The 25394-nt window shown below is 36.4% G+C and overlaps 1 protein-coding gene across 1 annotated transcript in view; it reads left to right on the top strand.

The window, feature by feature from the left end:
• The window catches only part of ERO1B (endoplasmic reticulum oxidoreductase 1 beta), a gene marked incomplete at its 5' end in the record, with an annotated part of 57928 nt that overhangs the window by 28108 nt on the left and 4426 nt on the right, over positions 1–25394 (top strand). Inside the window, 8 exons of the mRNA XM_082673725.1 lie at positions 3080–3200; positions 3337–3383; positions 13510–13536; positions 17099–17191; positions 17303–17549; positions 18591–18660; positions 20862–20948; positions 21939–22072. Of these exons, the coding sequence (XP_082529851.1) occupies positions 3080–3200; positions 3337–3383; positions 13510–13536; positions 17099–17191; positions 17303–17549; positions 18591–18660; positions 20862–20948; positions 21939–22072 (826 nt within the window). The remainder of the gene's footprint in view (positions 1–3079; positions 3201–3336; positions 3384–13509; positions 13537–17098; positions 17192–17302; positions 17550–18590; positions 18661–20861; positions 20949–21938; positions 22073–25394) is intronic.

Below are 25394 nucleotides of genomic sequence, written 5' to 3'. Positions count from 1 at the left end.
GACCGTGTCTTTTTCTTCACAACTGTATCCCTAGTGCCTAGAACACTGCCTGGCCATGGTTCATGCCCAGTAAATATTTGCTCAATGAAGTAGTTAGTTCATAAATAACCTGAACAGTGTGATAGATTTTTACTTTTTATTTTTCCCCTTAAAACAGGTTCATTGATACATTAAAAATATTGCTTAAAACACTGGTTTCTAAATCTGGCTGTGTATCAGAATTACTTGGATGCTTTATAAACTATAGATTCTCCTTGACTGAGGAAATTATGTTTTAATAGTGAGTTAGTGGCAGTTTGGGGTAGCGTTGGAGATGGAGGCTTGTAGACCCAATCCTGAGTCTGTAACCTTATATTTTTTGTCTGTCCATAAGCAAAAAGCTTACACGCTAAGTTGTCCTATGCAACCATTACGTATTAAGAGATATATGGGTTAGAAGGTGGGAAGGATGCCTGGCACCATAGAGCATGCAGTGTGGCCTCGTAACTCTAACACTAAATTAGGACAGTGAAAAGAAAATTCAACTGGGGAAAAAAGGTGTACTTGAGGAGGAGGAAAAAATATTGGTTCAAGTTGATGAATTCTCAGAATTAGGTATTTTGATTCAGTAGTAATTCTTTGAATCCTTAGGTATTGGTTAGCATGGTCAAAAAGAAAGAATAGCTTTGGAGCAGGTTTGTAGAGGGAGGAAAAAGAGAAAACTTTTTGAGGGGAGGACTTAATAGGGATCCAAGAGCATTACCTGAACATATGATACAGCTGTACAAATGGAAAGAAGTTATAGTTTGGGAACAATTTAATTATGATCATGTCACAGGTGGCCCTGGGACTAAGGATGGGTGTGTTTATAGGGAATCTCAGCCTGTGTATGCTTTCTCCCACATATGTTCCTCACTGTGGATGTCATGAAATTCTTGTCAGTATAGGTCAGGGGTTGACAAACTTTTTCTTCTGTAAATGGGCAGACAGTAAATATTTTAGGCTTTGTGAACCATATGGTCCCTCTTACAACTGCTCAACTCTGCCATAATAATGTGAAAGTGGCACATAAGCAAATGAACATGACTTGTGTTCCCATAAAACTTTCTTTACAAAAATACACAGCAGACCAGACTTGGCCTGTGGGCCATAGTTTGCTGATACCTTCTGTAGGTTAACAAAACACCTTTTTCATGATTTGAAAAAGTATTAAATTTTTTAAAACAACTTTTGATTTGGGAACTAAGGGAATGCACACTAAGAACATTAAGAACGTAAGTTTACTTAAGTACTTTAAAAACTGATATAATTGATTTTACTCATGTGACTTTCTACTTCCTTAGAGTATATTTTAAATCCATATACTTTAATATTTGAATCCAGGGTTTTTTTTTTTCTTTGTTTGTTGTTTAATTGGGCGAAGAGGTGATACTAATTCAATCTTCACATTCATAGATGACTGTACGTAAGTGAAGGCTTATGTGTGTGCACATACGTTCTTTATACATGTGTGTATACATGTATATGTCAATGGGTATATATTTATGATATTAATATTTCTAAAGCTTATATACATAACTGAGTCAATTTTGCAAGTGAACTTGAGAACAGCTCAAAGAAATTTGAAATATATAACAGAAATTAGTGAATTGTAAAACTTAAAATTTTACTGTAAAATCCATATTTCGTTAACTAAATGATTGAATTTTTATTTTTCAATTAAGATTTTTTAAATTATTGTTTTAAGTCCTGATCAATAAATGTCCTTCAACAGTTTCTGTTCATCCATCTGTAAGTTAGCGTTTTCTGTGCTTTAACTTATTTAGTGGAATATCTGTATAATGTTAGTGCTGGAAATAGAGCCAATATTCTTCAAAATCATGTTTTCATTGTCTGTAAGTTAGACACCACTCGTTTAGTAATGATACGTTATGATTATCTTTGTACTCTTTATACATCACAAAAGTATCAGGTGGTTTTTGAAAGGTATGGATCAGGATGCTGCTTTTTTTTCCCTTAAGATTATGGATCATCTCAATCTACGGTCATTGAATGACCAATGAATATTTTTGACTGATAGGTAATGAAAGCAAGAGGGCCCATATTTTAATGACCATGTTTGTCCCTGTTTCAAGTCAGGTGTCTATATACCATTGATTTAATACCGTGACACCAAAAATTAGGAAGCATATACATAAAAGAATACATCCATGCCAACATACATAGCATTTCAGCTTATAGGTGGTATGAGCATAGATGTGTGAAGCATAGTCATTATAATTTTTCTGTAGATCGCAAAGCGTGTGCTTCCCTTTTCTACCCAGAATGTGACCATTAAGACCATTTTTTTTATCTTTTGTATCCCCCAGAGATCTCTATCAAAATGTTGTCCAAATAGTGGAGATCTAGTAAATACTAATTTGAGTTTCAACACAGAAAATGGTTATTTAATTTTAAATGTGTTAATAAATTCTTGAAGTTGTGCCTACTCACCAATATGTTAACCAATTAATATGTTAACCAATATATTAACATTGGTAAAAATAAATTTGTAACTTTTTTTTTTACTACAACATTGTGTAACTCTATGAATGATTGAATTTGAATCACAAAGTTACTACACCATTTACTTCCTAAGTCCAAGTAGAAAGTATCAGGGAAATCTTTTCTTTTTTTTTAAGATACAATATGTGCAAACAAAATAAATGTTTCAAGTATGTGTTTAGGTAGATATATACATAGGGGGGCAATCACATAAAATATTAAGAACAGGTTATGATTCTGTTAGGTCTTTTCAGTCCTGCTGCTTAAAACTTAAATGATTAATGCCTCTAATAAGGTAAAGCCTGTTACATTCCGTAAGAGGGCATTGAGTGTCCAAAAGAAAGGGAGCAGTTATATTTCCTCTCTCAAGTTCAAGTTATTTTAAGTCCTGGGTCAAGGACAGTCACAAGTGTGCTAACCACTCTACCATTTAAGTTGGAGATGACTTGAAAGCGTAGCATTTCTCTAACCTTTGGATAGTCCTGTTTGCTTTGTAATGGTAAATTTTAGATAAATAGTGAAATGTGGATGGTTTCATGAATTGTTTCTTGTTCAGATGAGAGATCTCCAGCTGCTCAGTATGTAGACCTTTTGCTGAATCCTGAGCGTTACACTGGCTATAAAGGGCCCTCTGCGTGGAGAGTGTGGAACAGCATCTACGAAGAAAACTGTTTCAAGTAACTGGAGGGGGTAGGGGAAAGAGGAGGATTGACTAGAGGGAGGGTGGAAGAAGGGGAATACTTGTTTCTCTTGGAAAAAATTAATCAAAATGTCAAACCATTTTACGTTGGAGTTTTGTATTTTCTTTTTCAGACCTCGATCTGTTTATCGTCCTTTAAATCCTCTGGCACCCAGCCGAGGTGGGTTTTTGATACATTTTCATGCTTTTAGAAATTGTTTACGAGATACCTTTGTAATTATATGTTGAGAAAATTTTCAACTATTTTATATTTTTGCTTAATTCGAATGATCAAAAGTACAAGATTAGTTCATAGTTAGGTCTCAAGATTTCCACGTTTTATATAATTACTGTCATTTATTGACTGCCTGATATGTGCCAGGCCCTAAACTAGGAGCTATATATAAAATAAATTAGAATATATGGGTAATCCATATATATTAGAGGTTCCTGGGGAACTGGTAAAAATCTGAATGCCCGGGCCCTGTCCCATAACAGTTGTCACAGTCTTTGGAATTCGGACCCAGGCGTTGGTCTTTTTTAAGCTCTCCAGATGATTCCAGTATGCAGCCGCTTTCAGAACCAGTGACTCATAGCATGCTTCTCTGACTTCAGTACGCATACAAATCACCTAGGAGCCTTGTTAAATACAGGTTCTGATTCTGTAAGTCGTGGGTGAGACTCCCAGGTGATGCCCAAGTGCTGGTCGATGCACGGCACTCTGATTCAGAAGGATGCAGAGAAGTATCAGAAAGTTAGGTTGCCACTTTGCCACATCAGGCTGTTGAGCACATGAAATGTGGCTAATGTGAAACTAAATTTTACATTTTACGTCATTTTAGTTCATTTCAGCTTAAAAACTGAAGCAGTATAAAATATTTTTGCCATTGAACAGAACCTGATTGTTTTGGTAGAACTACTTTAACTCTTGCATCACAAAACAGTTGATGTACTGCAGTGCATGTATACCTTTTACTTTTTAAAATGTGGATATTAGAAAACATTACAAATTTTTATTAGAAAAAAATTTTAATTACATATATGGCTGTCGTTATAGTTCTATGGGACAGCATTATCTTACGTAGTTGGAGTTTATTCAGTATAAAATTATTAGGCGTATCCTCAATCTATTCTCAACGAGGACTCAAACCCTGGGAGCAGCCCTGTGATTGAAGTGCCATTCTAATGCTTTCTTTAGACCAGGATTGATTTAGGAACTTGAATTTCCTGGTCTAGATTCATCTCTTTAGGCATTTCTCAGAACCAGAGTGACTTAGGAAGTTTGATGAATGGACTACTCTCAGATGTGCACTCACAGTATGGCCAGCAGTTTTCCCAAATTCATCCTGAAACTGCTTGGGCAAGATAATCGAAGTGTGAAGAAGGTGTGCATGGCTTCTTATCCTTTGTCTTTTTTACTACTTTTACCTCATAACTTTTCCGTTTTCAACTTAAATGTTTTTATTATACAAGATTTTATAAAAATTGAAACAATGCAAAAGTTACATAAAGTAAAAAGGGAACGCTTCCCCCACCCCTACCTCCACACACTTTTTCTTTTCCGTAGTACAGAGTTTGGAAGGTGTCCTTTCAGACCTTTTCTATGATCACTTACTCTTTTATTTATTTATTTATTTTTTTTGCGGTACGCGGGCCTCTCACTGTTGTGGCATCTCCCATTGCGGAGCACAGGCTCCGGATGCGCAGGCCCAGCAGCCATGGCTCATGGGCCCAGCCGCTCTGCGGCATGTGGGATCTTCCCGGACCGGGGCACGAACCCGTGTCCCGTGCATCGGCAGGCGGACTTCAACCACTGTGCCACCAGGGAAGCCCTTTCTTTTTTTTTTTTTTACATCTTTTTTTTTGGCTGTGCTGGGTCATCATTACTGTGCGCGGGCTTTCTCTAGTTGTGGCGAATGGGGGCTACTGTTCGTTGCAATGCACAGGCTTGTCATTGTGGTGGCCTCTCGTTGCGGAGCACGGGCTCTAGGCGTGCAGGCTTCAGTAGTTGTGGCTCGCGGGTTCTAGAGCGCAGGCTCAGTTGTGGTGTACGGGCTTTGTTGCTCCGCGGCATGTGGGATCTTCCCAACCAGGGCTTGAACCCGTGTCCCCTGCACTGGCAGGCAGATTCCTAACCACTGTATCACCAGGGAAGCCCTTTTTTTTAACATCTTTATTGGAGTATAATTGCTTTACAGTGTTGTGTTAGTTTCTGCTGTATAACAGTGAATCAGCTATCTGTATACATATCTCCCCATATCCCCTCCCTCTTGCGTCTCCCTCCCACCCTCCCTATCCCACCCCTTTAGGTGGTCACAAAGCACCGAGCTGATCTCCCTGTGCTATGCTGCTCTTCCCACTAGCTAGCTATTTTACATTTGGCAGTGTATATATGTCCAGGCTACTCTCTCATTTCGTCCCAGCTTACCCTTCTCCCTCCCCGTGGCCTCAAGTCCATTCTCTATGTCTGCATCTTTATTCCTGTCCTGCCCCTAGGACAGGATCAGTTTTTGTTTTTTTTTTATATTCCATATATATGGATCACTTACTCTTAAAGCAGAAAATATAATTGTTCATTTAATAAAAGCATCAAGTCCTAAGAAATACTTCACTTCCATATTATGATAAACTAGAGACATGAGGCTGTAGGAAAGATGAAGAGAGGAAGGAAAGTGCATAGAGAAAAGGATAGAGAGAGGAAAGAGGAGCAGAGAAAAAACAAGTGTAGAAGAGGGAGACAAAAGACTAGGTAAGGGAGAGAGTGGGTCCTGGGTGAAAAGTGGGTACCCCAGGAAGTAATGCAATAGTTCTCACTAATGCTGTTTATATGCTTTCTCCACTGAAACTGCTAATTGTCGATTAACAGCTGTTTAATATTTTTTTTGAATTTTATTTTTTTACACAGCAGGTTCTTATTAGTCATCCATTTTATACACATCAGTGTATACATGTCAATCCCAATCTCCCAATTCATCACACCACCACCACCACCTGCTGCTGCTTTCCCCCCTTGGTGTCCATACGTTTGTTCTCTACATCTGTGTCTCACTTTCTGCCCTGCAAACTGGTTCATCTGTACCATTTTTCTAGGTTCCACATATATGCGTTAATATACGATACTTGTTCTTTTCTTTCTGACTTACTTCACTCTGTATGACAGTCTCTGGATCCATCCACGTCTCTATAAATGACCCAATTTCATTCCTTTCTATGGCTGAGTAATATTCCATTGTATATATGTACCACATCTTCTTTATCCATTTGTCTGTCGACGGGCATTTAGGTTGCTTCCATGACCTGGCTATTGTAAATAGTGCTGCAATGAACATTGGGGTGCATGTCTCCTTTTGAATTATGGTTTTCTCTGGGTTTAGGCCCAGTAGTGAGATTGCTGGGTAATATGGTAATTCTATTTTTAGGTTTTTGTTTTTGTTTTTGTTTTTGTTTTTTGTGGTATGCGGGCCTCTCACTGTTGTGGCCTCTCCCGTTGCGGAGCACAGGCTCCAGATGCTCAGGCTCAGCGGCCATGGCTCACAGGCCCAGCTGCTCCGTGGCATGTGGGATCTTCCTGGACCGGGGCACGAACCCATATCCCCTGCATCGGCAGGCGGACTCTCAACCACTGCACCACCAGGGAAGCCCTATTTTTAGGTTTTTAAGGAACCTCCATACTGTTCTCCATAGTGGCTGTATCAATTTACATTCCCACCAACAGTGCAAGAGGGTTCCCTTTTCTCCACACTCTCCAGCATTTGTTGTTTGTAGATTTTCTGATGATGTCCATTCTAACTGGTGTGAGGTGATACCACATTGTAGTTCTGATTTGCATTTTCTAATAATTAGTGATGTTGAGCAGCTTTTCATGTGCTTCTTGGCCATCTGTATATCTTCTTTGGAGAAATGTCTATTTAGGTCTTCTGCCCATTTTTGGATTGGGTTTTTTTTTAATATTGAGCTGCATGAGCTGTTTATATATTTTGGAGATTAATCCTTTGTCCGTTGATTTGTTTGCAAATATTTTCTCCCATTCTGAGGGTTGTCTTTTCGTCTTGTTTATGGTTTCCTTTGCAGTGCAGAAGGTTTTAAGTTTCATTAGGTTCCATTTGTTTATTTTTATTTCCATTACTCTGGGAGGCAATCAAAAAAGATCTTGCTGTGATTTACATCAAAGAGTGTTCTTCCTATGTTATCCTCTTAAGAGTTTTATAGTGTCCGGTCTTACATTTAGGTCTCTCATCCATTTTGAGTTTATTTTTGTGTATGGTGTTAGAGAGTGTTCTAATTTCATTCTTTTACATGTAGCTGTCCAGTTTTCCCAGCACCACTTATTGAAGAGACTGTCTTTTCTCCATTGTATATCCTTGCTTCCTTTGTCATAGATTAGTTGACCGTAGGTGCATGGGTTTATCTCTGGGCTTTCTATCCTGTTCCATTGATCTGTATTTCTGTTTTTGTGCCAGTACCATATTGTCTCGATTACTGTAGCTTTGTAGTATAGTCTGAAGTCAGGGAGTCTGATTCCTCCAGCTCCACTTTTTTCCCTCAAGACTGGTTTGGCTATTCGGGGTCTTTTGTGTCTCCATACAAATTTTAAGATTTTTTGTTCTAGTTCTATAAAAATGCCATTGGTAATTTGATAGGGATTGCATTGAATCTGTAGATTGCTTTGGGTGGTATAGTCATTTTCACAATATTGATTCTTCCAGTCCAAGAATATGGTAGATCTCTCCATCTGTTGGTATTATCTTTAATTTCTTTCATCAGTGTCTTATAGTTTTCTGCATACAAGTCTTTTGTCTCCCTAGGTAGATTTATTCCTAGGTATTTTATTCTTTTTGTTGCAGTGGTAAATGGGAGTGTTTCCTTAATTTCTCTTTCAGATTTTTCATCGTTAGCATATAGGAATGCAAGAGATTTCTGTGCATTAATTTTCTATCCTGCAACTTTACCAAATTCATTGATTAGCTCTAGTAGTTTTCTGGTGGCATCTTTAGGATTCTCTGTATGTAGTATCATGTCGTCTGCAAACAGTGACAGTTTTACTTCTTCTTTTCCAATTTGTATTCCTTTTATTTCTTTTGCTTCTCTGATGCTGTGGCTAGGACTTCCAAAACTATGTTGAATAATAGTGGTGCGAGTAGGCAGCCTTGTCTTGTTCCTGATCTTAGAGGAAATGCTTTCAGGTTTTCACTGTTGGAAATGATGTTTGCTGTGGGTTTGTCATATATGGCCTTTATTATGTTGAGGTCGGTTCCCTCTGTGCTCACTTTCTGGAGAGTTTTTATCATAAAAGGGTGTTGAATTTTGTCAAAAGCTTTTTCTGCATTGTTGAGATGATCATATGGTTTTTACTCTTCAGTGTGTTGATATGGTGTATCACACTGATTGATTTGCATATATTGAAGAATCCTTGCATCCCTGGGATAAATCCCACTTGATCATGGTGTTTTATCCTTTTAATGTATTGTTGGATTCTGTTATTTTTGTTGAGGATTTTTGCATCTGTATTCATCAGTGATATTGATCTGTAGTTTTCTTTTTTTGTAGTATCTTTGTTTGATTTTGGTGTCAGGATGATGGTGGCCTCATAGAATGAGTTTGGGAGTGTTCCTTCCTCTGCAATTTTTTGGAAGAGATTGAGAAGGATGGGTGTTAGCTTTTCTCTAAATTTTTGATAGAATTCACCTGTGAAGCCATCTGCTCCTGGATTTTTGTTTCTTGGAAGATTTTTAATCACAGTTTCAATTTTATTACTTGTGATTGGTCTGTTCATACTTTCTATTTCTTTCTGATTCCATCTTGGAAGGTTATACCTTTCTAAGAATTTGTCCATTTCTTCCAGGTTGTCCATATTATTGGCATAGAGTTGCTTGTAGTAGTCTCTTAGGATGCTTTGTATTTCGGCAGTGTCTGTTGTAACTTCTCCTTTTTCATTTCTAATTTTATTGATTTGAGTCCTCTCCCTCTTTTTCTTGATGAGTCTGGCTAATGGTTTATTAATTTTGTTTATCTTCTCAAAGAACCAGCTTTTAGTTTTATTGATCTTTGCTATTGTTTTCTTTGTTTCGATTTCATTGATTTCTGCTCTGATCTTTATGATTTTTTTTCCTTCTGTTAACTTAGGGTTTTGTTTGTTCGTTTTTCTCTAGTTTCTTTAGGTGTAAGGTTAGATTGTTTATTGGAGATTTTTCTTGTTTCTTGAGGTAGGCTTGTATAGCTATAAACTTCCCTCTTAGAACTGCTTTTGCTGCATCCCATAGGTTTTAGATCATCGTGTTTTCATTGTCGTTTGTCTCTAGGTATATTTTGATCTCCTCTTTGATTTCTTCAGTGATCTCTTGGTTATTTAGTAACATATTGTTTAGCCTCCATTTGATTGTGTTTTTTTCCCTGTAATTCATTTCTAATCTCATAGCTTTGTGGTCAGAAAAGACGCTTGATATGATTTCAGTTTTCTTAAATTTACTGAGACTTGATTTGTGACCCAAGATGTGATCTGTCTTGGAGAATGTTCTGTGCGCACTTGGAAGAAAGTGTAATCTGCTCTTTTTGGATGGAATGTCCTATAAATATCAATTAAATCTATCTGGTCTATTGTGTCATTTAAAGCTTGTGTTTCCTTATTAATTTTCTGTTTGGAAGATCTGTCCGTTGGTGTAAGTGAGGTGTTAAAGTCCCCCACTATTATTGTGTTACTGTCGATTTCCTCTTTTATAGCTGTTAGCAGTTGCCTTATGTATTGAGGTGCTCCGATGTTGGGTGCATAAATATTTACAATTGTTATATCTTCTTCTTGGATTGACACTACATTATGTAGTGTCCTTCCTTGTCTCTTGTAACATTCTTTATTTTAAAGTCTGTTTTATCTGAGTATTGCTACTCCAGCTTTCTGTTAGTTCTTATTTGCATAGAATATCTTTTTGTATCCCCTCACTTTTAGTCTGAATGTGTCCCTAGGTCTGAAGTGGGTCCCTTGTAGACAGCATGTATATGGGTCTTGTTTTTGTATCCATTCAGCAAGCCTGTGTCATTTGGTTGGAGCATTTAATCCATTCACGTTTAATGTAATTATCGATATGTATGTTCCTAATACCATTTTCTTAATTGTTTTGGGTTTGTTTTTGTAGGTCCTTTTCTTCTCTGTGTTTCCCACTTACAGAAGTGCCTTTAGCATTTGTTGTAGATCTGATTTGGTGGTTAATATTCTTAACTGTGTTTCTTCCACACTATTCCTGGCTTCCATAGCTAGCTTTCCAACAGCTTTTTTCCAAAAATGAAATTTTCTGTCAGAATTCCACATGTAAAGCTAATCAAGACAGGGCTGCTGTGGAGCCTGAAAGCCCAGCCTTCTGGCCTCTCCCCCACATCTAGGCAGCCCCATAACCCCTGCAGGGATGCTTTCACTGACTAGAGTTTGGAAAGTGCTTTTGTTAAGGTGAATATGTGCCGAGGAGCAGTAACTTAAAAAAGAAAAGTACTCCAGTCTGGAAACACATGTTCAGAGAGTTGTGTGCATAATGATTAAAGGAGTGACTGTATATTTGTTAATTATTGAAACTGGTGGTCTTTATGATTGTTTAGTTACTCTCTGTTACTATTTATTGCATAAAACATACGTGAAAATCTTGTACTCTTTGGCCTATATTCTTATTAAGAAGTCTTATTTACAGGGTAACTACACACTGAGCAAGGTTCATGGTATAATTAATAGTTTAACACATAGTAAGTTTTAATCCCATAAATAAATAGGATTGGAATCTGAACTGTGTAAGACATTTTCTAAAATCTTGTCTATTATTTTCTCTTTCAGGAGAAGATGATGGTAAGTTAAAAGTCTCATTTTATGTTTGCTTCAAATGTAGAAGAAATGCCTTTAATGATCAAAATTTGATTTTTTCCTGTTTTTAATTCAAAAGAAAGTATCCTACTTTTTTTCAGAAAATAGCTACCAATCAATGGTGACCAAAAAAATAAGAATGTTTTTTATAATTTAAAGTTACCCTATGTTAGGGACTTTCCTGGTGGTACAGTGGTTAAGAACCTACCTGCCAGTGCAGGGGACATGGGTTCGATCTCTGATCCATGAAGATCCCACGTGCCGCGGAGCAACTAAGCCTGTGCGCCACAACTATTGAGCCTGTGCTCTAGAGCCCACGAGGCACAGCTACTGAAGCCTGCGTGCCTGGAGCCCGTGCTCCGCAACAAGAGCAGGCACCGCAATGAGAAGCCCATGCACTGCAACAAAGAGTAGCCCCCGCTTGCCGCAACTAGGGAAAGCCCACGCGCAGCAACAAAGACCCAACACAGTCATAAATAAATAAATAAATAAATTTATTTATTTAAAAAAATAAAGTTACCCTATGTGTCAAGAGCACTGTGATGGGCATTGTAAAGGATAGAAAGATGTATAAAACATGCCTTCCCTCTAGGAGCTAAAAATATGTATAGTGGGAATCATCAGCACTGTACATACGTGATAATAAAGAAGTATTACATACATAGTGCAACAGTAGGTGGTATAGCTCTTCGGAGGTAGAACAGATCCTGCCTCACTGGGACAATTTACTGGAGGAGGTGGCATTTGAGATGGACTTGAATGATGGACTGGTTTAAAGCCTGAAGAATTGGATAGTGTGTGCTACTTAGATGACAGCATGGACCAAGGGGTTGAGAAAGGAAAAACAAGGCATGTTTGGGGAGAGTAGGAAAGACTTCATATATGGGGTACTTTAAAATTAGAAAGATGAGTAGAGGCCAGATTATTGAGGACATTAGGAGCTAGACTTTTCCTGTTAGCAGCTGGGGCTTTTTGAGTAAACAAGTGAGATAATGAATGATGTTTTGTGTAAGAGTATCATCTAAGTAAGAGTATGTTGAATGAATGATTCTCTAGGAAGATGTTTGTGTTGTTTTGCTAAGGATGAAGACTCTCAGGAGGCAAAGTAATTCCCCACCATCTAATTTATCCCCTGGACTCCTTGCTCAACTCACCTATGTGTTGAGTTTTTATCATCATGCTTTGCTTTTCGCAATTAAAATAAGGATGAGGCCCGGAGATGGAAACAACCTAAGTGCCCATCTGCGGATGAATGGATAAAGAAGATGTGGCACATATATACAATGGAATATTACTCAGCCATAAAAAGAAACGAAATTGAGCTATTTGTAATGAGGTGGATAGACCTAGAGTCTGTCATACAGAGTGAAGTAAGTCAGAAAGAAAAAGACAAATACCGTATGCTAACACATATATATGGAATTTAAGAAAAAAAAATGTCATGAAGAACCTAGGGGTAAGGCAGGAATAAAGACGCAGACCTCCTAGAGAACGGACTTGAGGTTATGGGGAGGGGGAAGGGTGAGCTGTGACGGGGCGAGAGAGAGTCATGGACATATACACACTAACAAACGTAGTAAGGTAGATAGCTAGTGGGAAGCAGCCACATGGCACAGGGATATTGGCTCGGTGCTTTGTGACAGCCTGGAGGGGTGGGATAGGGAGGGTGGGAGGGAGGGAGACGCAAGAGGGAAGAGATATGGGAACGTGTGTATATGTATAGCTGATTCACTTTGTTATAAGGCGGAAACTAACACACCATTGTGGAGCAATTGTACCCCAATAAAGATGTTAAAAAAAAAAAATAAGGATGAGTATAGGAAGTATATTAACTGTTTTTTTATCTTTATTGACTGCCATTTTTCTTTTCACTCAGAACAATATTGGGCTAGAAATAGTTCTTTTAGCATAGTACACAAGGAAGGCCTCTTCATATTCTGGTCGTTAACTTTTCTCAAGAATTATTTTGAAAATTTAGGGAACTTTTTTATTATCTCTTAAAACTTAGTAGTTTTAGATAATTGAGGAAATATACTTAGGTTTATTGCTCAGGAAAAACGGAATTAATAATTTGATTTTCATATTCACTTTTTTCTGGAAGTTTTGAATAATGCTATGGTTATCAAAAGCAAATTTAAGATTGTTTCTCCTCATACTTATGGATATTTAAGCCTTCAAGTGAATAAGGTTTACATAATATTTTGACTGGAAGTTTTCTCAAAAATTTTACAAGTCAAAATGTCATTTATAAGAACTTTTTCCCAAAACTACTTCAGTAACTTTTGGACTTTATCTTCTAGAACCATATGCCTATTTTTCCATTACACATGAGCAGTGGACATATTCCTTAATCTGTCATGAGAAATGTTTTATAGACTTAATTTATTCTTATTTATGAATGACCATTTAAACATTTTAACCCAATTCTGTGTGTGTGTATAATTTTGATTGTTTTTGTTTTGTTTTTTAGGAGAATCGTTCTACACGTGGCTAGAAGGTAAATTTAATGTCTGCATTTTAAATTTATTGGCATCTTGCAAAAAAATGAATTGATTTATTTAATATATATTTGTAAGTTTTAGGATTCATTAAATCTTGACAATGTTTGAAAGAAAATAACATGTTTTAGGTTATTATAGTTTAGGATAAAATTATTTGAAAATTTTGAGGATATTGGTCAGCTAAAAACCAGTGTTATGGAAATATACAGGGCAGATGCGGTCATCAGGGTTCCAGAACTGGGTCCCAGTCTTATTTCCATTCTGTATGTAATACTCATCCAAACTACTTTTCTAGTAACCACTATGCAAGTCTGTTTTTTTAAGTAGAGGCATTCTTTTTGGAAGGAAGTACTTTTTTTTATATATGAAATTAAGGGAAGATGAATTTGAATTCAGAAGGTTTTAAACATGTTTACACATATAGTCTAAACTTGTCTAACTAAAGGATAAAGTAATATAGATCCCAATATATCATATACCTTCGCATTCTTATATTTTCTAGTGTTGAAATTATAAACGTTATTAATGGAAAGCTGAAACATTCTAGGATTTTAACAACTTTGGTTAATAACTGGATATATGCTGCTTTTAAAAAATTTACCAAATTGCCATTAATTTATGAAACCAAAAGTTCAAATATATTAATGAAAGATAAGCAAGTTGAATGACACTGGAAAATGGATATTTCATAGCCATAACCTTATAGGAACTCTACTGAGTTAAACTAAGCACTTAATTCCATTTTATCTTTGTTAATCAGTCGTGTTAACTTATGAACATGATTTCTCTTTGTGTTTTAATGAGCTTTTTTTTTTTTTTTTTGGCTGTGTTGGGCCTTCGTTGCTGTACACGGGCTTTCTCTAGTTGCGGAGCACGGGCTTCTCATGGTGGTGGCTTCTCTTGTGGAGCACGGGCTCTAGGCACGCGGGCTTCAGGTAGTTGTGGCACGTGGGCTCAGTAGTTGTGGCTCGCGGGCTCTAGAGCTCAGGCTCAGTAGTTGTGGCACCTGGGCTTAGTTTTTCTGTGACATGTGGGCTCTTCCTGGACCAGGGATCGAACCTGTGTCCCCCGCACTGGCAGGCAGATTCCTATCTACTGCGCCACCAGGGAAGCCCAATGAACTATTTTTGCTGTGCAGATACTGCTAGGAATTATATTGATAAATGGCCAATGTGGGAAGAGATGGTTATCTTTGTTTAATTAACTTTATTTTAAGAGCACAAATTGTGGAAAGCAGTATTTAGGTTAAAAGAGGTGGTCAGAGACTCTGCATATTGATAATGGAGGATGAGAATGAAATTTATGGGCAGTATCGGATTCTAGGGTATACTATATCAACCACTCTCCTAGTATCCTATTGATGGGAGTCTCTGAATATTGATACACAGTCCAGCGAGAACTCCTATTTGTAGGCAACTTTTCTGAGATTCAGTTTCCTGATCTGGGGCACGAGAGTGGCACCAGCCATCCAGCTTACCTACACTGTGAGTGTAGATGATGCCTGTGAAAACTGCTTCGAAAATCACTAAACAGTGTACAAATGCCAAATAATAGTGTTAACAATATATCTAGCCCTTTTGTGAGAGAAAAAGTTATATATTGGTGTCCTGTAATTCAGTTGATGAAAATGAATTTGAATGAAATTAAATCCAGAAGAGGAAGAGGAGAACCACTTTCTAAATTGAATTGTTGGATTTGCCAGGCATTAGGGCTGGCAGCAGACCGCAGGCGGGGAGCATCTCTCCAGCACTTTCTGCTAAGAGTGTTGTGTGTCTTCTTGGTGCATTCACTTGGCTCATCTTTTATTATTAAGATTTTGCTTGAAGTTACCTAATTTTCACAGTTTACAGACGTACAGGTCTACTCCTTCCTTCCCTCTTACCACCCATCCCCTTTTAGGTAAGGGGCTTTGTGGGCTTTGCAAATTAGAATTCCCTCCTGGTTTTCATGTTCTCATTTTTAGGCATATGAATTTTCATGAGCTTTGCTTTGCCTGTTTTCCCTTCTCTTGTCTTTAGATATTTTACTGCTTAGAGAAGTAGGTTGGAAGGAAGAGGAAGTGAACTTCAAATCTGATCATTTTCGTACTTGATAACAGATTTGATTAAAAGTTTTACTAGAGAAGTTAATACCTAATGTTTTATCAAAGTTATTCATATTGTTTATATCCCTTGTTACCATAAGCATTCAAATTTGGCCATATACTTTTATGAAGAAGCCACAAAATAGAACTGAATTTCTACCTTTTGGTCTCTATCCGTGGTGATGAGAATGCTCTAGGAAGAATTTTGAATTAGGGAATGAGATCTCAAAATAATTATTTTTTCCTATTAGAAGCTACTTGCTTCAGAGCCATCTATGGTAGAACATAAACGGAAAGTAAGTTGAAGATCTAAAAGATCCTGAAAGGATGCAAAGTAAGCCACATACATACTCTTAAAAAATCCTTCAGCATATAAATGAGATTGTTTCTTAGTTTCCACTGTTGAAGCCCATTTTTCCCCATAGGGAAAGTAAAAAAACCAAAAAGCAAAAAAGACAAAACCAAACTCTGTTGGGTGGTAGGAAAGGGGAAAAACTAATTGTTCTGCGTCTAGTGTGGATTCTTAAAACTTTTTGCATTTTTATCTATTTTTAAATTTTTCTATAAAGAAAATTTCCTAAAAATGTTTCTCTTTTTTCATTGTGGTAAAATGTACACAGTATAAAATTTACCTTAAGCACTTCAGAATTTATTTAATAGCATTAAGTTCATTCACAATGTGTATTACTCTTATAATAGAAAATATTTTTAAATGGAGGCGGGGGTTGGATAGGATGGCGAAATTATCTTGACCTCTGTTTTGAGCAAAAGCCTCTGTGGCTTAAGAAGGCTACATAAAATAAATTTCCATCACATTACTGCACTCCATCTTGATATGGTTTTACGCACATAGTAAATAATCAGCACACGTTTTTTTTTTTAATTGGCTGAAACTCCTGGATGTCTGTTTTCCAAGTTTTTGCTCCTTACCTGTGGAACATACAGTTAAGTAGAATTAGAGAATTCCAGGGCAAAGGATTAATAAGAACCACTAAAGAATCTGGAGGAAGGAGAGAAACAGAATTCAGTCTCTTCTTCCTCCACTAACAAGTAGGTTCAAATAAAGAACATCTATAGGGAAGGGAAAAGGAGAAACAGCTATTGTTACGCCAAAGCAGTGACTTTATATGTGCTTTAGTTTAGCCTAAACCACAAAAAATCTGTGCTGTTGCCTTCTGGGTAACATGAGGACTTTTCCAAGTGCATCTATAGTGTTTGGACCTCCAGTAGCCCAGACATTTGTATCTTATTCTGCACTAAGTTATCATACTCAGTTAACTCCATTCTGAAGTCAGAATCTTATTTTATCTTCTAGTGATAGTATCTCAATCTAATTATTTTATATTAGTCCTTGATTTGTCTTTAATGTCCTCGAATGTTAACTTTAAAAATAAGCCCATGTACCTAATCCTGTTGATTCAGTATTTTTGTTATCTAAATGGATGTGATTTCTTTTTCAATATTTTTCTGAATAGGTTTGTGTTTGGAGAAAAGAGTCTTCTATAAGCTTATATCGGGACTTCATGCTAGTATCAATTTACATCTATGCGCAAATTATCTTTTGGAAGGTAATCAGATTTTTTCTATTAGTATAAAAATTGTTGGGGAAAATACATATTCTCTATAGAGCAAAAATCCTGTTTATTAAGAGTGTATAATATATTTCCCTTTCTCTTTAGAAACCTGGGGTAAACCTACCTGGGGACCCAATATGAAAGAATTTAAACGCCGCTTCGACCCTGTGGAAACCAAGGGAGAAGGCCCAAGAAGGCTAAAGAATCTGTACTTTTTATATTTAATTGAGCTTCGAGCTTTATCAAAGGTGGCCCCTTACTTTGAGCGCTCAATTGTCGATCTTTACACTGGAAATGTAAAAGAGGATGCTGACACAAAAACCCTTCTACTGAATATCTTTCAAGATACAAAGTAAGAGTTGAATTGTCAGTGATCTGAAATTCTCCACTCTGTAGTTGAGTGAGGTAGTTCTTGAAATATTGATAAAACAAAAACTGACTCCTGAAAGTTAGGAAAAGGGAGAATTAGAACTGAGAAGGAAAGTGTTCCATAGAATGGCAGCATTTTAAAAATATTTCTGAAAATGTTGACTGAAAAGCATCTATAAAGCTTTGTTGCATAAACTTTCACACTTGAGAATAGGCTGTATTTTTTTTTTTTTTTTTTTTTGGCGGTACGCGGGCCTCTCACTGTTGTGGCCTCTCCTGTTGCGGCGCACAGGCTCTGGACGCGCAGGCTCGGCGGCCATGGCTCACGGGCCCAGCCGCTCCGCGGCATGTGGGATCTTCCCGGACCGGGGCACGAACCCGCGTCCCCTGCATCGGCAGGCAGACTCTCAACCACTGCGCCACCAGGGAAGCCTCTAGGCTGTATTTTTAAATATAACTTTAAATTTTATGTAGTACCAAAATTTAATGCTACTTTAATGTTCTTTCTACCAATATTGTATTCTTCCAGTTGCTACTTAAATTCAGATGGTAATAGGTGCTAGCATAAGGTTAGATTACCTAAGAGGACATTAGCCTTACTTTCTACAATATAACCTTTAAAAAAAAATCTTGGGTGTATAAAACTGCACTTTACTGATTGTTAAAAATGAGCACAGAGGAGAGTTGGGTTAAGAAATGTCTAAGGTAAATTATGCATTAAATTTTTTAAAATGTTTTAAAATGTTAAGAGTTTTGTACATTTTTTCACACAGATTGTTTTTAGTTAATTTTTTAGGTTATTTTTGTCACGTAATTTCTTCAAAACATTACACTCTCATAAATTACAAAGCCCTCTTTATCTTGCTTTACTCTTTGATTGAATAGTTTAAACTCTTTGCTACCTTCCCACATTACCAAACCTTACACATGAGTAAATTCTGAATTTTAAATATTTGTAGAGATAGAAAATTCTACCAGAGCTTGAATTTTTCATCTGTAGCTTATAATATTTTCATTTCATTAGGTCCTTTCCCATGCACTTTGACGAGAAATCCATGTTTGCAGGTGACAAAAAGGGGGCCAAATCGTTAAAGGTAAAAAGTTCTTGACTGGCGGACCGGGTGGGGAACAGTTTACTGGTTGTGTTTTAATCCTGTTCATCTAAACTTTCTTTCCCAGTTCACCATCTTGTTGGTCTGATTGGATTTTACTATAAATGATACAAAAAGCTTTCTCAATTCCTTTCTCCTTTCTAGTTTGCCCAACTGCTTAGTGAATCCTCAGTCATACCTCTGACTAATGACACCTTTGTAAATGTCTTTTCAAAAGGCATTATTTTGAAAGTTTTCTTACTTTATTTTCTTTCATTTACTTATTGCTGTTTTGATGCGTCTTAAAAAAAATCATGCACTATTAGCCACTTTGAAGGCAGTAAATAGTATATTTTCTAATGTTTACTTTACAAAATGTTACAGTTTTGAAACTATTATGTTTTTGTCCTAACGGACTAACATATAAGGCAAAAATTACCTGTTGACCTGTGATGTCAGAAGGAGACTATATTTTAGGAACATTATGCAACTTGATGTTACAAGCACTTGGTTTTCATTTGCTTACAGTAATTAAGGAATACATTGTACCCTTACAGTGTTCATAAAAGTATTCGAAATTGACTGGCAAATAGTCTTCTGCCACAGCTCCACAATTTTTTATATGCGATTCTGAAATCCAAAAACTTGAACATTTTTCTTATGTTTGGTACAAATTAATTTGTTAGCAAAACCTAACCTGAACTGGTGTAAGGATATTTGTAATGTTTTTTAAAAAATTCTGCTTTGTATGAATGTTCTTACATTTTGTTGCAAAAACAGTCATGTATTTGATTACAGGGTGTTGCCATACACTCTGGTGGGGTGTTACATAATATATAGTGTGTGTACTACATTTCTAAAATCTCAAAAATTCTGAATTCTGAAACACATTTGGCCCCGAGATGTTTTAGATGTGGGTATGCTACAAGAATGAATACATTAGTAAGAGTTCCTTGGTATTTCTGAAATGAAGTAATTTAGCCACAACTATGTTTTAGTTTTGGAAGGTCGTTTTGTTTATGGTTGTTTTAGAGGTATATTAGTATTACAGTATTTAACATAATGCTAATTCATTTTTGTAATGCTTCCTATTTTCTTAGTGTGTATACAAATATTATACTTCTGATCAAGACAACTATAATTACGTATCTTTTTATAGATGAGGAAGGTAAGACTGAGAGCAGAGTAAGGTTTCACAGCTAGCTTTCAAGTTATAAAATGCTGGAAATTTGGTTTCCCGTTTTTCAAAGGTGTAGAAAGGAGAATATAAGTCCATTTTTCCATCTGCTCCAAAGAACATGAATTACATGGGAATGGAGAGCAAAGGAGTTTTTGTGTTCTATTTATGTTGTGTTTCTTTTGGCCAAGGTATTGATTCCTCCAAACGCTTTAAGTTTTTGGGTGACTCACTCCAGCTCTTTGCAATAAAATGTTTACCTCGGTGCAATAAAATGATTTTTATTTTCTATGTTTGCCCTGTGAAAAAGATGAGGAAACTTCCTCTTAGCTAGTTTTGTCCTCAGAGAAGGTGAGACTGACCTTAGAGTCACAGAAACCCATGCACAGATGCTCACAGGCATCTTAACTGTGTGGGAAACTAATACAGCAAAAGTCAAGGATCCAGTAAGCAAGCGTCCCTGGAGAAGCTGCATTAGCAAATGTGGGGGACTGTGAGATCACAGACCCCTTGTATAGCCCTGTGATCATCGGTGCTGATGGGGAATACATGTTATAAACATGGTGTGGTCCTAAGGAGAGAGATACGGACACTGATTATTGTTTTAGGACTAGCTTTCTGATTTAGACTCACACAAAACAATGCATCAAAAATAAATGAAACATAATATAGATGTATTCACCACTGGTTGTACACAGATATCAAATGGAAGCAGCAATTAAGCTCCTTCAAAGTGAAAATCGTGTATTATTTACTTTGGTGTCCCCTGTAGGGTACATGTTGGTGCTTTGCGTGGAGTGGCCCCTCAATCAAAAGTATGTTGAATTAATATATAGAATGAATTTTATAAACTGCTATTAAAGTTAGCTGTTTTATGTGCCATGTTGTGCTATACAAATTCAAATACTTCATTGTTGAAAAACACAACTCATTCATTAATAAGCTTTGAAACTTCTATTATAATTCAGACAAATGCAGTTTAATTTTAAATGTCTGATTAGAATGAACATGTGTTCTGCCTTGTTAGGAGGAATTCCGGTTGCATTTCAAGAATATCTCCCGTATAATGGACTGTGTTGGATGTGACAAATGCAGGTTATGGGGGAAATTACAGGTTTGTGTGTTGTCTTCTGTTTTGAAACTATTACTAACCTTAAATTTCTCCACTGAGAAGTTGAAAGTTTTTACTAAGATGTCCTCATTGTTCATTGAATTAGAAATCCAAAGTGTGGTTTTTCTGTTTTATTTATAAAAACAATTAATATTAGACTCTCTGTGTTATATGTGTATGTATTAGGACGTTTTTCCTATTATTGTAGGTTAATGATTTTAGTTTTATTGTTTCTGTTGGTACAATCTCAGATTCATTTTTGGAGTTGGTGGTTATAAATAGAGTGTATTGGTATTTTATATACCTATATAAAAGGTAAAATATAATTATATAAGAAATTTAATTATCAAATTTTGGTCACTTAGTTTGTATCAATGATCAAAAGAAGGAGGCCCCCTAGTCACAAAATGGGAAAGTTCTGCCCAGCAGGCCCGTTTACCTAAATATTTCAGTGTAAAAAGGATTGTGTGACTGTTTTCTCTTTTACGAAGATGATATTAAGTCATAGAAAGTCAAGAGACAGAATTTTTTTAATGGAGGCTACACTGAAATCAGATTTTTCTTTTTCTCTGTTGCTAATAATTGAGAAATTATTAAGTGTAGGTATCACTATACCTATAAACTGATACTTATTTCTAAGTTTTGAATTGTTAGGGGCTATAAAGAATGCTTTCAGAGTTACATATTGAACACTGTAATCCTAATGTGATATTTTCTACGTTAAAAAAAGGCATTTTAGTAATTTGGAATAGTAGGATATGTATCCAAAAAGTGTTAAACTATTCAGATTTCCTTAACAGCTTAGATAAATTTATCATATGCATAATCTGTGAGGAAGTAGAAACTGTGTTTTACATAGTTGAACATTTTGGTGAAAAGTTCAGTTAATATGAATTTCCTGACTCTCATCACAGTGAGTGAGTATTCCTTTAAACCTTTATAGCAGTTATTATTATATGAATTTAATTAAAAGTTTATCACTATTTTCTTTAGACTCAGGGTTTAGGAACTGCCCTGAAGATATTATTCTCAGAAAAAGAAATCCAAAAGCTTCCAGAGAACAGCCCATCTAAAGGCTTCCAACTCACTCGACAAGAAATAGTTGCTCTTTTAAATGCTTTTGGAAGGTAAGAACTGTTTTCATAGTGAAGACTTTTGATTCCCCTGCTGGTTTCAACAAACTGCAAAGATCATCTTCTTTGCTAAAGTAGTCTGTTTTGCTTTGTTTTGTTGACAAAGAGGGAGCATTATTTTCATATAGCATCGTACCTGCACTCACAAGCCAGTTTCTCTACAGGTTACAGGAAAAAGTAATAGTTTCAAATTGCCGGCATTTCCCAGTTTGCCTTCTCAATTTTGTGGGGAAATATTCTCCTAATAAAATTCTCTTTAGCTGGCTTTAACTCATTCAAGTACAATAGCAGGAGTAAGGAGAGTTTGGCTCAGAAGGTGAGGAAAGAAAAAGACATTAAACCTTTCAGCTGCTCTGTGTCTTAATCTGAGGAGGCATTTTTCTTTCACTCATGCTTCCCCCATTGTTTCCTGTGTACATACATACAGTTTGCTTTTTGTTTATACCACAGATGGTTTCAAAAATAATTTGAATTTGCCTACAGAGATACATGCAGTACCAACTAAGTGAAGAATACAGAAGAGAAGGAAAAGAATCATAGAAAATCAGAGGAAACAATACTATACTGCCCTGGGAAAAAAGGCAAAGTCAAATCAAGGAAGAATTAAAAAAAGAAAGAAAGAACAAAGTAATACAGAGATTATAATGTTTTCTTAACATGCATTTTTAAGTTAAAAAGAGGCAGTTAAATTAAAAATAAATTAATTGCCCCTTCCCCATCTTAATAGCAAAGATTTCACCTCTTGTTCCCCTGTATTTAAAGATGACCATGTAGGTTGAAATTTCAAACACAAGATAGACATAGCATGTCCGCTAGTAATTGGTGTTTCATGAAGAATTCAGTCCACCCACTTATGAGGCTTTGTAGTAAGATAAAATAGGAGAAGCTGAATTAAATTTAAATTATTTGAAATTTAAATGAAAAAATATTTGAATCAATTTAAACACTTTTCATTGAAGAATAGTTGATGTACAGTATTATGTTACAGGTGTACAGTATAGTGATTCACAGTTTTTAAAGGTTATACTCCTTTTATAGTTATTATAAAATGTTGGCTATATCCCCTGTGTTGTACAATGTATCCTTGTAGCTTATTTTATACATAGTAGTTTGTACCTCTTAACCCCCTACCCCTATTTTGCCTCTCCCCAGTGGTAACCACTAGTTCTCTATATCTGGGAATCTCCTTCTTAAAACGTATTTAAATCTAAATAAAATTAAATTGAGAAAGAAGCAGATGTTAACTTCCTCAAAATTTCTCTGCGTCTCACAAGGAATTATTCACAAATGCAACCCTTCCAGCTAAGTTCTCTAACTAGAGCCTGCTAGTACCTTTTATTGCTCCCTAGAGAGTACTGGACTCAGAATCAGGTCCTAGCGTTCTAGAATCCTGGCCCTGCCATTTACTGGCCGCATGAGCTCAGGTACATCACTCCTTTCTCCCAGTTTGTTTCCTTTCTCTGTATAATGAAGAGGAGTAAAAACCTTTCTCACAGAGTTAACATGAAGATAAAACGAGGTCCTGTGTGACACTTTTAAATCACAAGACGCTACCTGAAGTCCATGGCCGTGGTGGGCGTGGAGATGGTGATTTACAAACACCATTGGATGTTTAGTGCCACAATATTTTCAGTACTTAAAAAATTGTCTTATTGTTTTTATGGCTAGACTAGATGTGAGAAACCTTTCTTTTCTTAAGGGTAATGACACTCAGGGTGGGATGGTTACACAAACAAGGTACAGCCTAATTTAATCTCCCTTTTCCTCCCCACAGAAAACAAATGGCAGCCACCTGCTTTTTAAATCTCTTTTAAAATATTCATCTTTCTTTCCCCCTAATATTAAAGTAATTCATGCTCATTATAGAAAATCGGGAAAAACATGTGAAAGTGTAATTTAGAAAATAAATTTAAAAATCACTCATAACCCTACCACCTAGGACGATTTCAACATTTGACGTATTTTTTTAAATTAATTAATTTATTTATTTATGGCTGTGTTGGGTCTTTGTTTCTGTGCAAGGGCTTTCTCTAGTTGTGGCAAGCGGGGGCCACTCTTCATCATGGTGCGTGGGCTTCTCACTATCGCGGCCTCTGTTGTTGCGGAGCACAGGCTCCAGACATGCAGGCTCAGTAGCTGTGGCTCATGGACCTAGCCACATGGATCCGCGGCATGTGGGATCCTCCCAGACCAGGGCTCGAACCTGTGTCCCCTGCATTAGCAGGCAGATTCTCAACCACTGCGCCACCAGGGAAGCCCTTGGCCTATTTTTAATGTGTATTTTCCCACTACTTACACGTAAAAAATTTACGTACGTGTGTGTGTGTGTGTGTGTGTGTGTACATATTTACAGAGTTGAAACCATACATTTTGTATGCTTTCTTATCCTGTTTTACTTGGCATTACATTTAATCATTTCCCAATATTATTAAAATTTTTTTGTTATTTTTTTCTTTATTGAGGTATAATTGACATACAGCATTGTATTAGTTTCAGGTGTCCAACATAATGACTCACTATTTGTATATGTTGCAAAATGATCACCACAGTAAGTCTAGGTAGCATCCATCACCACACATACAGAGTTTTTCTTGTGATGAGAACTTTTGAGATTTACTCTCTTAGCAACTTTTAAATACATAAGCACTATTTTTAATATAGGCCAATATTCTATTACATGGACATACCACAATTTAGTCATTCTGTTATTTCTTAGTCGAATTTAACTGTTTCCTTCATATGTATTCTATACATTTCTTACTTTTTCCTTAAAAAATATTACAGTTCTTAATAATTGTTAATGAGATACGTTCATTGTATCTTCCACCTGATTATCAGTCCATTTAAATAATAAATGATTTTGGCTGCACTAACACAAAAAATTATTGTGTTACACTTTGGGAGGGTTTGTGCATTTGTTCTTGTTAAGTGAATTGGTAGTTTTCTTGGTCTGACAACCTATATAATACAATTCTGCCTCAATTAGGGCAGCTAGGACAGCATTGCTTTGTCATGTGATGCTAGTGGGCAGAGACATACAGTGAGCATTGTCTTTGGTTCTGGCCAAGGAAGGCTGGGAAATGTGGTTTCTTTATTTTGAATACTCTGCAGATGTCTTTCCTACACTAACAGCCATTTTTTGATGGTTTCAACATTTATATCAAGGGCTTATTTTCCAGGGAACAAATTAATATACCTGTTGGCTATTAAAATATATTTTAGTATCCCTGTAAAAGTACCGGTAAAGCAGTAGGTAAATGCAGGTACACTCTGTGCCTTCCTGTGTCTGTCTTATAATAGGGAATGTGGAAAATCT

The sequence above is a fragment of the Grampus griseus genome (assembly GCF_964374135.1).
Source record: "Grampus griseus genome assembly, chromosome: 16".
Classification (NCBI taxonomy): Eukaryota; Metazoa; Chordata; class Mammalia; order Artiodactyla; family Delphinidae; genus Grampus; species Grampus griseus.
This window is presented reverse-complemented; position numbering and strand designations above follow the sequence as displayed.